Below are 14,162 nucleotides of genomic sequence, written 5' to 3'. Positions count from 1 at the left end.
CCTCTCAGGGAGGCGGAGAAAACAATGAGGTCTCTCCTCAGCCTCCTCTTCTCCAGGCTAAAGAATCCCAGTTCCCTCAGCCGCTCCTCAAAACCTCCGTACTCCAGACTCCTCCCCAGCTCTGTTCCCCTTCTCTGGACTCGCTCCAGTCCCTCAATGTCCTTTTGGTACTAAGGGGCCCAAAACTGAACCCAGGATTCGAGGTGCGGCCTCCAGCGCTGAGTACAGGACACAATCCCCTCCCTCCTCCCCTGGCCATGGCGTTTCTGATAGGAGCCAGGATGCTGTTGGCCTTTTTGGCCCCCTGAGCACACTGCTGCCTCACGTTCAGCTGGCTGTCGCCCAGCACCCCCAGGTCCTTTTCCACTGGGCAGCTTTCCATAACAAATTTATCTAAAATTGTTTGAGATAATGAAAACATGAAGACTATGTAAGGTATTCCCTTTGGCTTTCCTTACCTGACTGGCAGGCGTCTCTCCAATCACTGCCTCGTAAGGAGGGGGCAGCTCAGCTGGATACAGCATCCCGGGGCTGTTAATGGTTACTTCATATAAAGCACTGAATGGGGAATGAGGAAAGTCCAGATGGAGACTTCTGTTTAAAGACACAAAGAAGGAAACTTAGTAATTCAGAAATCACACTGGATTGATTCGGCAAACTATTACCTACACCACAGTAATGCAGAGCCTTCTCTGAATTCAAAGCCAATTTACCGCAAAGAATTATATTGAATGAATTTATAAGACAACCAAAATGAAGCCCTCACTCACAGGGTAGCTTTAAAAATTGTATTTCATTTTGGATGTCAGCCCGTTTTGCAGTTATTAATGTCTTTCACCACTCCATATTAATACACATTAACTACAATCATTTCCTTAGAAAATGAAATCTCCTGTTCAACTTCAAGTGTATAATGTTAACAACTGTGAAAGGATCACCCATAAGCTGATATCTGCTTTAAGTTCAGATATTGTTATCCTTGTATTAGCTAAGTTCAATCACTTGTCTATTAATCAGCACTTTAATCCGAATATTTCCAAGTGCGTCCTAACAAGTTTGTATAAAATACACACAATCTCTCTGGGAAAGAATCACCTACTGTAACTGAACGATGTTACCTGGCTTCATATTCTTTGAAAAAGCTCCACAGTCTGTAGCTCAGAACTATGTGATGACTAATGACAGGTAAGAATAATCACCTCTGTGCCTCGATCACCGGCGTGCAAGTATATTCTGGTGGGTAGTAGGGTGGAGGAGGTATTGGTGGTATGAACTCATCGAAGTCCAAGGTTTGATGCAGGATAGTTCCATGGGGAGTCATGCAGTCGGGATTGGTAGAATGTGGCCTCTGTGGCAGGAACTGAAAATGAACAGATCAAGTTCTCTCAGACAGTAGAAACATCATCAGCAATAATAAAAACTATAATAAAAGGTCAGTATTGGCAACCCTGACCAAGATCCAGTTCTATTAATATCAATATCAAAATGAAAGAGACACTTCTGGAAGCATAAGAATACTCGAGATCAGTGAGGGGTGCGAGTCAAATCCCCAAAACCTACCACAAGGTTTTACTGAAGACACAAGAAGGCGTGTGCCTCGAAGCCAGGCACTCTTAGGATGCAGAGCACAGACATTTAATTATAATTCCATTTTATCATAGTACTGCATAATCAGCTGTATTTTAATAACTGATGAACAATAGCTACTATCAAAGTTACTATTTGCATGGTTTTGTTTCCAATTTGAAATGCCTTGTGCTAACAGAGAAAATCACCAACCTCACCCTCCTCCCCTCTGCAAAAAGAAACAAGCTACTACGTATTCATTAAATTTTGAATACAAATATCCCATCTATTTTACTCTTCAAAAAAAAAAGGGGGCCATTTACAGCTATTCTTGCAAAATAGAATATTCTTAATAGTCATTTCTGGTTTGGTGATACAGACAATGCACACTTAAATGTGATATAAAGGTTTTAAAGACTGGCATGAAAGTAAGAAAAACATTAATTCCATATAAACATTTTAAAATGAAAAAGAAAATAACTGCAATGAACAATAAAACGCAATAATACTGAGAAATACAGTCAATATTTTGACAGGAACCTGATCAGCTTCTAGCAAAGCAGCAATATCAAGGAGTAATTCCGATTCCTTCTCTATCAGAAACACTGTAACTTAACAAGTCTTCAAGCAGCGGCTGAAACTACTTCAGGATCAAATACAGACCATCCTGCAGATCACTTAAAACCAGCCGCCTTGACCTGGCTGTACGCAGTGCTAGTAGATAAAAGGGGATCAAAAGACAATCCAAAATCACAAAAGAATTCTTTCTTCTCCAGGCAAGCTTCTGCAGTCATATCACTTTTCTTGCATCGGTAGGTGACTTGGTCTTTGGGTTCTTGCCTTTTAAAACAAGTGAGCTAAGAAACTTTCCTAAAGGCACATTTGTTCTTTATACTGGAAGAAGAGAATATATGCCTTTGTACTGCTGTCTCATTATATCATTATTCATTTAAATCCACGATAAAGACTTAAAATGCAGTGAAATAAAAGGGAAAACACTTATGCTTAGGAAATCCAGCAAATAGAAAGTAAATTACCGTAATTTTTAATGTCACAGTGTTATATTTTTCACTTTTTCCAATTTAACACAGTCCAGTTATGCTGAATTTACATTACCATAGAAATTATGTTGGTCTTTAGTATTTAAAAGGTACAGTTACATCTGAATTCTACTAAACACACTCTGTGTATGTTGTTACAAAGGTCAAAGCTGTAATAATGCAACACAAGAGGGTCAGGAAGACCAATTTTGGTTGTTTGCGAAAATGAACAATTAGCTGCTTACTAATTGGCTCTCTAGAGATATTTTCACAAGTAAGAACCTCCTCTGTTACATCACTAAATCCTGCAGCCAATCAATGACTTTCAGCTGCTGCAGTCTACGGATGGCACAGGAATAAAAGTCACGACTTCTACTTGATTTACTCTTCATTACACAAATGTCTGATGCTGTTAAGCACTCTCTCTCATGCGAGATGCGATGCTGTTACCCTGAGTACTATCAAACATTCCTACAGGCTTGTCTTGCACAATAAAACTACTATTTTGCAGTCATTCAGTCCAAATTCGCCTGATCTTTCAACCGCCACCTCCCAAACTGCAACATTACACTAACTGTTGAACTGAATAATCTTTTAGGGAAGAATAGGCAGCAAGACAAAATTCAACATAAGGGACCCCAAAAATTGTACAAAAATTAATCACAATGAAGACAAATATCTTTATACTCTGGCTCACATTTTGTATCCTACCTGATTCCACCAAATTCATGACTACACTCATTTTTTCCTGGCAGAGTTGATAATTTGAAATATTTTTACAGCCTGGAAGCTGAATAACTTTCTTTTACAACTTTCTATACCTTCTCCCAGACTGTTTCCATCCACTGCCATGGAAGCCAAGCTTTGGTTTGCTCCAGAGAACACACAGCTCCATCCCTCAGTGCTCGGGGTCCCTGGAGCTTGTCTCATTCAGCTGTACACATGGAGCAAAACTCATAACGCTCCTCGGAACAAGGTAATTAAAGACACAGGAACCCTACAGCGAGTGGACCAGCACACATTTGGTGGGATGGTGAGAGAAGGGGAAGGTTTTACACACGATAGAAGAGGCTGTGGTGCAGAAGGAAAACACCTAATGTTTAGATGCAGTTCAGTTTAACAGTAGAATCTTTTACATCTTTTTCAAGAACCTTTACTGTGAATACAAATCATGGCAACAAACTGTGTGACCGACACTGAAGATGAGTGGTAAAACAGACACAAAAGATGCACATTTGGGGGTATATGTTTATAAACAACAGTTTACCTGTGTGATATCATCCTGCTGGAAGGCACAGAAATTAAAGTGAAAAAGGCTGTAAGAGGGAGACTAGCAGGAAGTGAAACAATAGCAAATATAAGGGATTATCACAAAGAACAGACATCCTTGAGAAAACAATCAGAAAGCTACTAAGTGGGAGCTAAATCGTATCTTATTCCATACTTCTCTATCTACTAATCTCTATGAGCCTGCAAAAATGTATTCTTCCTACGGTAAAATGCATTTAAAAAAATCTTTAAGGGTCAGTCTCAAATGATGAAGGTTGGCAGGGGCTCAGCAAAGACTTAATACAAAGCCCATCGGTAAGAAAACAGGAACAGCTGACAAAGCCAGACTAGGTGAAGAACATGGAAGTAAAAGCTGAAGGAGGACTCCTGATTAAGGAACTGAGGAACAGCAGGTAAGGACTGTAAGTATAATTCTCTAACAGTTACCCAGTGTGATACAAGGTGGTAAGTCCTTCTACCCAAGATCTTTGAGACTAAGAACTCTTCATCAGTATTTCCCATCAAAGACACGCTCTGTTCTACACGCTCTGCAGTAGATCAGCAGTACTGACTCCATGTAAACAGCAGCACCGGGATCCACTGCATAGCAACTATGACATATCTAGCCCAGTAATTGCCATGTCAGTGCGTGACTAGTGCTCTAAGGGAATCTCCTTATCTAAAATATTTCCTGTATCTGCATGTAATTACCTCTGCCTCCCGTATCACATTTAATAAATCTACTGTGCAACTTGGAAATGAGTCCTTTGGAGACTCCAGGGTATGCTATCCTCATTTCAGTCCCCGTACGTCATATATGAACATCTGATAACTCCTGGAAATGGGAAATAAAAATTTCTAATTGCATATAATTAAATATTGGCATTTTATCTGTAGTGAAAGCTCTTTGCAATATACTTAGGTCTATAATTCTGTCTTCAATTAACTGTCCTCCTCCAGGACAGGATGCTGTTTTCCTGTTCTGAAACACTGCAATTAGTATCTCCTGGAGGGAAATGTAGATAACTAATTGTCTGCTAGCACAGAAGGATCATGGCTGACTCTTCCAATTCGTCCCTGATCTTAAAGGGAAACTGCAACACAGTAGATATTTTTTTGATAAGGAAACCAGATTCAGTTCTCTCTGCTCCGTTGTTTCCAGTTGCTGTTCCTATAACCACCACAAGCCATTAGCTCTGCAGCCTCAGAGGAACTGGTCTGTGACACTACATCATTCTTGAAGTACTGGCCATACTTTAAATAGTCTTGAATATTGAATATTCTTATTCTCCCAGTAAAATGTGAAATGGAAAATGGTACATTTTCTAAAAGCGTCAAAAGCTTTCCTACACCAAAGGTTTCTGTGTTACCTTTTTATCTGTGGTGTAGGTAAGGGGAATATTAATCCAACCATATTTACATTTAGGATGCTTCTACGGATGTACGTCATCCACAACGCATACTTCGAAAAGGATTGTCAGCTGGGCTGCACAGTTACAATTAGTTTAAATATTAAAAATAATGTAAGACCTTCCGATCAATTCCCACTTGATGCGAAGCTTCTGCCTGAAGGCATTTTTAATTACTATTTCTTTGGGATAAGGGGTTAAACAATGCCAGCAAGGTATTATCCTCATACAGAGGTGCTTTGATACGTTGGAGTAGAAATATTAACTACAGCCTATTGAGTTAATGATGCACAGAATTATCATTATGGCTGATGAAAACTGTAATTAAATGTTACAGCTTGCATGTGTCATCATTATCTCATTTCCTTTACAAAATAACAGATTGTTTTAGATATCACATAACGTGAAGAACAGCTACTAACAGTGATGGTGATAAAATCAGAATACACTGAATGCTATCAGTGCCAGTTCTTCTAGGATAAGTACTGTATAAACATATTTGGAGTGGAAGGAGGACTGGAATAGCTGTACTTCATGCTTTAGCTTGGCCACAGCGGGCAGAACTTCTTGTATTTCTTTGTTTAATTCAGGCAGCTACCTTTTGAAGAAAACAGGGTGAGTCTCTGCAGTAGCCACGCATCAGACACGATACAAAATGGAACTGCCTGAGGCAACAAATGAAATATCATGGGAGTGACAGCTTGGTTATTAAGAGATGTTTCTTCACATTACAGAGCCTTGAACCTTGATACAATCTAATTGGATTCACATTTATCTGCTGAAGAGGTGTGTACAAAGAAAGAAAAATTCTGGGAAGCCCTGTAATGGAGCGCAGCCTTAATCTGTTTAAAGTAGTGAAATGCATAACAAACATTCTTTCAGTCTTTAACTATGGTATCACTTACTCCTGTAGCTATAGGACAATTACTAGATTATTGGTTTTTTGTTGAGCAACGGTGCATATGTAACAGGGCGAGAAAACTTAACGTAAGGTAAAAATCTTCAGTCCTTTCTGACAGAGTCAACTGGAAGAAGGAAACAACCTAGGAAAAATGTATTTGTGTCCCATACAACAGTAAAGAAGCAAAAACTAAAGCTAAAATATAACACAATAAAAAATAGTTTGCAACATTTTGCAGTATTTTTTACTTATTGTTTGAAACCAAATGTCTGGTGGGATTATTTTTAACCAAAAAAACATCCCCTTCAAATTCACTGGAAAAATTAATCTGCTGTTACTACTAGCCAGCTTGTGTTTATATTTTTCAGGGCATTTTTACTAAAAGAAAACATAAAGAACATGAGAAGGTAGCTGTTTTGAATAAAATACTGTCAGTTTGCTTGTACAAATCAGGTACTTACTGTATGCAAAAAAAAAGCAAGAAAGCAGATAACTCATGAAGCATTGTTGCAGATTTTCTTGAGGCTGTATTATAAACCACCTCTATGTTGCTAGGCAATGAAACCTGAAGCACAGAATAGCTTCATGCCAGAAGAAAACCTGAAATCATTTGAAATTTGTAAAAATTCACCCTTCTAACCAATTAATTTCTGAGACAAGAAAACCAACACGGCACACGAATCACAAAACTGATAACCTAACGACATCCAAGGAGGATGCTCCCTGTTGCATTATGGTTTTGCTGGCTAGGAACTGTATTTTTATGCCTCCTCTTCCTACAGGAGAGCCTACGTAGCTCTTGAATGCTATGAGAACAGAGTAAAAGAATCAGCATAATAATTAAAACTTTTTCATCTGAGAGGGGTGGTATCTCTTGCTGCTGTCGTCTTAAACTTCCAGCACGGTAAAACCCTGCTAAGAGAAGATGCATACCCTGGTGAAAAGGAAAAGGCACAAATCAAACATTTAGAAGCAAGAAAAAAAGAAGTAAGAAAGATTTCTGGGTGCGGTAGAGCAAAAGAGACCTGCAGATCAGGGGACAACAGACTAAAAATAATGGAAGAAATCCTTAGGTCAAGTTCAGCTGGCCTAAATCAGTGTATCCCCAGGGAAGTTACGCTCACTTGGGCCTGGAAGGAATCTGGCTCAGCAACCTGGAAAAAGAAAGGGAAAAACTTAAGAGTAAACAAGAAAAGGCAGATTGAGCAGAAAGAGAGATATAATTCCCTCCCTTCTGGGGAGAGGGAAGAAAATTCTTGTCAATGGAGCTGAAAGGGTGGCGGAACGGACAACTAAGCAGGAACACAGAGAGCTGGAAGTACAAAGCATAGGAAGCGAAAAGAAACTAAGACAATGCCAGCACTGCCATGTGGTAAAGGAAGAATTTAAGGAAATAAGTCTAAAATGAAGTGGCAGAGAGAAAAAATATGTGCATTTAAGGTACCTGACTTCCCATTGAGATTACTGCCTCCCGCACACGCCCAATAGAAGCACTTTAATATCATTCTTGGTTCGTTGTCGTCTATACATTTTTACTTCTCTTATACTGCTGAATACTGCAAAACTAAGTGTAGGTTAAGATTCCTGGGATGTATTTGATTACACTTTAGGATCACTGTATCACTCACACCAGACAGACAGATCTTTCCAGGTGTGATGAACACTCCACCCTCCTGTCATCGCTGCAAGGTGAAAAAGATCCTTAGTCAATGGGCAGGGGGGGCTGGTGGGTGGCGTATGAAAAGAAGCAACACCCACAATATGATGAAAATCCTTTAATACAATGTCTCATCAGCAGAAATGATTATTTTTGTCAATTCTGCTTGACATTCAAAATAAAGTTATTTAATAAGCACTGTTTACAAGCTTCTATAAGCACGTACAATATGAATAGAATATGAGTGCTAGATGAAAAAATGCAATTATGTAAGCATTATGTAGGCATATGTGCCTAACTTATTGTATCTACTACTACATGAAGTAAATGATTGAAGACATTTTTTAATTAAGTTTGTAGCCCAGTGACTAGAAGACCTGTCTAGAAAGGACAGCCTTATCTCTGTAATTCATGCACTTGAACTCAAATCAATATCCATGGCAGTTAGAGTTTATTTATTTATTCATACTTTTTAAAATCAACTGCACACCTGCACTGCAAGGTACACAAGATTTTTCTGTTGTGTAAATGGTTTGCAGTTAACTTAGTGGGCCAGTATTCTACCTATGAAAACTTGTACAACACAGGAGATTTATAAATGACTGGTATTAGTTTTGCATGCTTGTCCTCTTTTATTAAACAGAGGATAATTTTCCAGATGAGCCAGTAACAGAGCTGGGTCAGAAACAGCACACCTGGCCTGCAAAATACAAAGCATCCTACATATTTCTCTTTTTGTTTCAACATTACATTGAAACCTTGGGAATCCCAAAGCCCATTTGGAGTAGGAAAGCTGTCTTTGTCCAACCAAAGCCAGGCAGCATCCTGGTATACAGCTGTTTTAAGCTACGTGTAAGACTAATGATCCTTTTGCTTCTCGTTTTAAACACACGTGCTACTCTGCAGCTGAACATGTTTTCCTTACGGGAGCACTGTTACTGGTGCAGGGCTGTGAAAGGTTCCAGTTCTGAACTCATAGTTCTCATATCAGAAAAGCAGTGAAAAATAGTACCTCAAAGCTAAGTAACTGCTCTGCAGAGTGTGGAAACTGAAGACAATAAACGTGTAACGACAGAAAATTTAACGTGCACACATAACTAAAGCTCCTTAATAACCTTGTTAACAAAGTAACATACTCCCAATTGTAAAACACTGATTATAACTCTCTAATACAATACATAAACATTTTAAGCACAGCAGTTATTCACAGTGCGTCCATCTGTACGCTGTATTTATATAGATGCGTGCAGATAAAAATACACTCACCACACAAAGACACACAAATAGGCCTAAGTTTACAAGCACAGAGTAGGTGCAAATAAGAGTACACAGACCAGGACAATCTGCTACGTTGGACGATAGCCTGTGCTGTAACTGAAACATACTCACCATTTGAAGGAGATCAGAAGAAACCATCTGCATGCAACACATTGCTGTTGCCAAAGCACAGACAATGGTGGAGATGATATTGAGAGCGCACACACTGAACAACAGGTCCTGTGAAAAGACATGCATCACAATATCATCTCTTATTCAGCAACACAAAGGACAGGAAATATTTGTAGCAAGTTGATAAAAAACACTGCCAGCTGCTATCAGTTGATACGGTCTCAATTAACAGTGTAGAATCCATTCAGCTTGTGATATTGTTTGAAACCAGTATGCAAACAAAACGATTACAGAATCAAACACCTTCCCTTCCCACTTCTCACAACTCACTGGTATTTCCACAGAAATAATGGTATTTCAAGTTTTCCAGTTCCCTGAAAGAAACGGCAAATTGCTGCTCTCACAGTGGACTCCAAGCTACAGCTACCACAAAAATAAAAAAAAATACTATGAAACAGATTTCTCATTAAAAAATATATATACACACACACAGAGAAATTTGATTGGTTTCAGTAGTTGAAATCTACACTTTAGGGTTGTGTGTTAAAAACTTCAACGGAAACTGTAGCACAAAACAGGGAATTTTATCCTGTACCAAGTACTCTATGCATCTGAAGCACGTTTAGATATGAGAGAAAAGCAGTGACGACCTCTGGCCATGCACCTTGTGCTGATGAAATGAGTGCATTTGGCCACAGTGGGTTTTTTTGAAAAAAAACTAAGCATTTAAAATAGAACCCAAGTATTTCTGTTTCCTAAGGAAAAAAAGAAACATCTGAATTGAAACTGAAACATTTTATGGGAAAGGTATAATTAAAAAAAGAATTAAAAAAGCACCCATCTCTTGCAGCCACTGGATTTTTATTTACTTTCCCAGCTGCCAGTGAGAAGGAACGCTGACGTAGCGTGCTGGCGGCACTTCAAAGCTACTACAAACCTTCCACGGCAATTGCACGGCTGCTGTACTGGTGACAATTATTTGGCTCCGTTAGTATTCCCAACAGCCAGCAGAAGTATTTGAGAAAGATGAAAACCAAAATTGTCAATGAACCGTGAGTACAAACACTCACTGTGTAAAGAACGTTCTGTAGGATCCAAGTTTAAAAGTGTTTCAGTCACTGCCAGTGCATAAAATAACCTCCATGCTATAAACCCAATGCACTGCTTGCTTTGTTTTGTTCCAACAGTACTGAAAAAATGATAGAAAGATGCAGATTTACTCCTGCCTCTGTAATTGCCTGCTCCTCGAGTGACCTTTCATTCAAATATGGAAAAGTGAGCCATGGGAACCAGGCTGACGTTAAATGGGTCAACAAGTTCTAGTCATTTAAGAGCCTGCACTGAGCTACATTTGCTTTTGCTCATCTGGTCAGCAGTTTTCTGTCTTCCTGACCAGCCCCTCTGCCAGGGGCATAACAAACCATCAGCATCAACAGCAAAATACTGGAAGGACCAACATCTAACCCATGCACCGAAGGTGATACAGGAGCCTTATTCAAATAGAAAGTCATATAGACCCACTTAGATTGTTCAAATGGAGGTAAATAGGCAGGTAAATCCCTAGAGATGCAATTAGCTAACAGTGGCACAAGAAGAGATCGAGATTCTGTGTGTTCTGCTTTCCACATGTAAACCTAGGTGAAGAACACCAAGGCAGGGACAAGATCTAGGGAAGAAGCAGGAGTATCTCCTAGCAATAAGAAACATAATTCATTGCTTACTTCAGCCATTTTAAATCAAAATATTTAGATGGTCCAAACACAAAACTTAACAGCTGCAGTAATGATTGGGGTTTTTTTGCAACAGTGCATCATTGATTTATCTTTTGTCACCATAACCCTCAGATCCCTTCCTGCAGAACTATGACCCTCGTCATCCTGCTGCTAGGTAAGGCCAAAAGCAACATCATAAAGACAAAACTATTTTTACTGGAGAAGAGCTAAACCCCAGACTTTATCAGCAATTACACTTACATCACTTACATTTATAGAAAACAAGTAATAAATCAAGCTCATTTAATACTAAGTGGATATACATCATTCCCCCAATTCTGTCTTCCCACATTCCGATGCACAGAGTAAAACCGAGCAATGCTTCTCATTTTTAGTTATTTCTTCCGTCTCTACCAGTAATGCTAGAAAATTTCTCCAGTGTCAAAAAAATAGCAACGAATAAAGATTACAGCAAACTACTGTAAAATAACAGAGAAAATAAGCTGACTCTGCGAGCACCCTGAGCCGCGCTCCTGTCCGGGGCAGAGCCCTCACAATGATGACCACTGCTTTGTTGTGGTTTGAGAAGGTTCCTTTGCTGAACCCAGTTTGCTGTTCAGCATTACATTCGTTATGTAGGGCAGGATTCCTGCGCACAGGAACAATGACCCTCTTTCCACAGACTCTCCTTTCCAGGCTAAGCACACAACAGAGTATTGTTCCCGCTACAATCTTTTTGAAGGTGAAGATATGAGAACGTGTCAAAGGCAGTGATGCAGAATTTTTATGTATATCACAAAGATCAATAAAGAACAGACACCATCAGCCAAAAGACAGCAAAGCTAAAGCGATTTGGAAAAGATGCTAAGTTTAAGTTCGGTTTAAATTTTTACAGGGAAGGTGATAACCAAGCAATGACTGTGCTATCCTCACCATCACTAGGTATTTCTAAAGCAACACTATTTCTTTATTTTTTTCCTTCCATAAAGTTTGTTTTAACTCAAACAGTAATCAACCCAACACAAACCCACCAACCAACCCTCTCCTCTGCCCTCCCTCCTCCCCAGGCTTTTTACCACTTTCAGGGAATTCCCTCCCTGTGCCCTACAGAACAAATTAGTAATTCATAGGACATTAATTCATTCAATTACTGACTGCCAGTGGGCAGGAACAGGCTTTCAAGATCTAAAACCCTCCACAGCCAAACATTTACCAGAAAGATAGTGTAGGTGCCTCTCAGATTCCAGCTGGAACACAAGGACAATTAAGATGTCCTTTAGGAAATGTCTGTGACAAAGCAGTAACCGTAACAGGAGCAACCTTAACTCTCAGCAGCACCCGGCCACAGGCAGCTACATTTACAGGGGTCTAAAGGAGTAGGAAATTTGTATTAAATTTACTGAGTTAAGCTATTTTCATACTCTCTCGATACTGTTTCTGTGTCACTGCATCTCAAAGTTCTATTATGAGCACATTGAAAACAATACTTTTTATTCAAAAGTTTAAACCCTTGTACATTCCAAAACAAACAAAGCAAAAAGTATACAAACCCAAAACTTTTCTGTATATTTCTTGGGAATTTACCACACCTTTACTAGTGCTTGCCGTCTCACAGAAACCCTCGCATACATCTTACGCTTTCTCCTCCATGATAATCATAGCCTACGATCCTGTAAAATCTTGAAATAAGCGTACTCTTACACCCCTGAGAGTTCAAAACCATGAAAGCCTACAGAAAATATTAAAATAGGAGCTGTATTACAAAATCTGAGTATTTTTCTTTAAATCTGAATGTTTAATTAATTTTTTTTTCATATTTTGTATTAAAAAAATAAACTTAGGATATAGTTCAGTGAGAACATATGAAAAAGCCCATGCAGTAATATACTGAAAAAGCAATTTGCCCTAAAACCTCATTTTCTTTGTTTTCCCTCAGACTGCTGGCTGATAAGGCAGTGGGATGGTATTAAACTGGAATAAGGAAAAAATGGTGATTGATTTATCACTTAGATAATTCAACTGTAGAAACAATCATTTAACAAAGCAATTTAGAACAGCTGTTAGCACATGCAATTACCTGACAGAAGCAAAGAAAAAATCACGAATGAGAGAGAATCTAAAATGAAAAATGACAATGAGTTCCCAGTGAGTGATGGGAGAGCTGGCAACCTTCTTCAACCTTCTTAAATTCAACCTTCTTAAATTTTGTCCTTCAAAAATGTAACTTGTACATTCTATCACAACAAATATAAAGCAGAACTGGAATACTATCACTTCACTCAAATGGTGAGCCATATCCATAGAGTTCCTTCATCTTAGAAAACAGTTATACCCAAATTTCTCTATCAGCTGCCTTCCAGAACCATCTGTAGAAAAGCCATATTAGTCAGCCACAGCTGGAATCCAGCTGTAATACATGTAAGAATACATGCACTCAACGTTAACAGCAAAAACTCAATGTAATTTTTGGTCTGGAAGGGAAGTTCTACATGACTGGCAGCAGCCTGCAGATGCAGCCAGGCCATAACGTGAAAGAACTTTGCTTCTATACAGCATCTCCAAACTCATAACTATGAAAAACCTCTTTACGTTAACCTACATTAACCTCTGGAACAAGAGCGTTTCACCTGGTTCGTACATACTTTATTCGTTAAACACGAAGTGCCAAGTAAAAAACCAGAAAGTTTCTCTGCAACTTCCTTTTGATATGCAACCACCTGCCACAAACCACCTTTTGTAAGGGCTTGAAACAAAGCCAAGTTATAACGATCACACCAAAGGACTTCAGCATAAGCCAAATATAACTATATGCTTCAGGATAATTGTTATTTGGGAAAAAACACTGATGACCTTGCTTAATCTACCTCCTTCTACCAAACTATCGCAGGAGCTCCCTAATTCCTCTAGCACACAGAGTTACACGGCACAAACAGTCCTTAAAAGTTCTAACCAGAGCAACAATATTGAACTGGCAACTCTCTTCTTTGAGTTTTTTTCTGGCTCAATAGGCTGTTTTCCTGTAGAAATCAGGTTCATAGTCTCTGAGGCTCTTAAGTTCTTTGCACCTTTTAGTGCTTAGTCAATATACAATAAAAGAAGTAAAATAAGCTTGCTGAAGTGTAAAAGGAACACTCTGCAATCAGCAGCCCCGAACACACGGATCTAAACATCCACACTGATCAAGGGCTACACCCCGTTTCGCTTGTGAAACTCTGCAAA

General features: G+C 39.1%; 1 protein-coding gene across 2 annotated transcripts in view; it reads right to left on the bottom strand.

The window, feature by feature from the left end:
* Window positions 1-14,162, bottom strand: part of ENTREP2 (endosomal transmembrane epsin interactor 2) — a 75,890-nt gene that overhangs the window by 9,782 nt on the left and 51,946 nt on the right. Inside the window, exons 5-8 of one of the 2 annotated variants that reach the window (XM_069866465.1) lie at window positions 9,232-9,339; window positions 3,874-3,891; window positions 1,200-1,360; window positions 459-594 (exon numbers count right to left, since the gene is read on the bottom strand). In XM_069866465.1, the coding sequence (XP_069722566.1) occupies window positions 459-594; window positions 1,200-1,360; window positions 3,874-3,891; window positions 9,232-9,339 (423 nt within the window). The remainder of the gene's footprint in view (window positions 1-458; window positions 595-1,199; window positions 1,361-3,873; window positions 3,892-9,231; window positions 9,340-14,162) is intronic. The other variant, XM_069866466.1, reaches the window with a different exon arrangement.

Source organism: Phaenicophaeus curvirostris, chromosome 12 (assembly GCF_032191515.1).
Source record: "Phaenicophaeus curvirostris isolate KB17595 chromosome 12, BPBGC_Pcur_1.0, whole genome shotgun sequence".
Lineage (NCBI taxonomy): Eukaryota > Metazoa > Chordata > Aves > Cuculiformes > Cuculidae > Phaenicophaeus > Phaenicophaeus curvirostris.
This window is presented reverse-complemented; position numbering and strand designations above follow the sequence as displayed.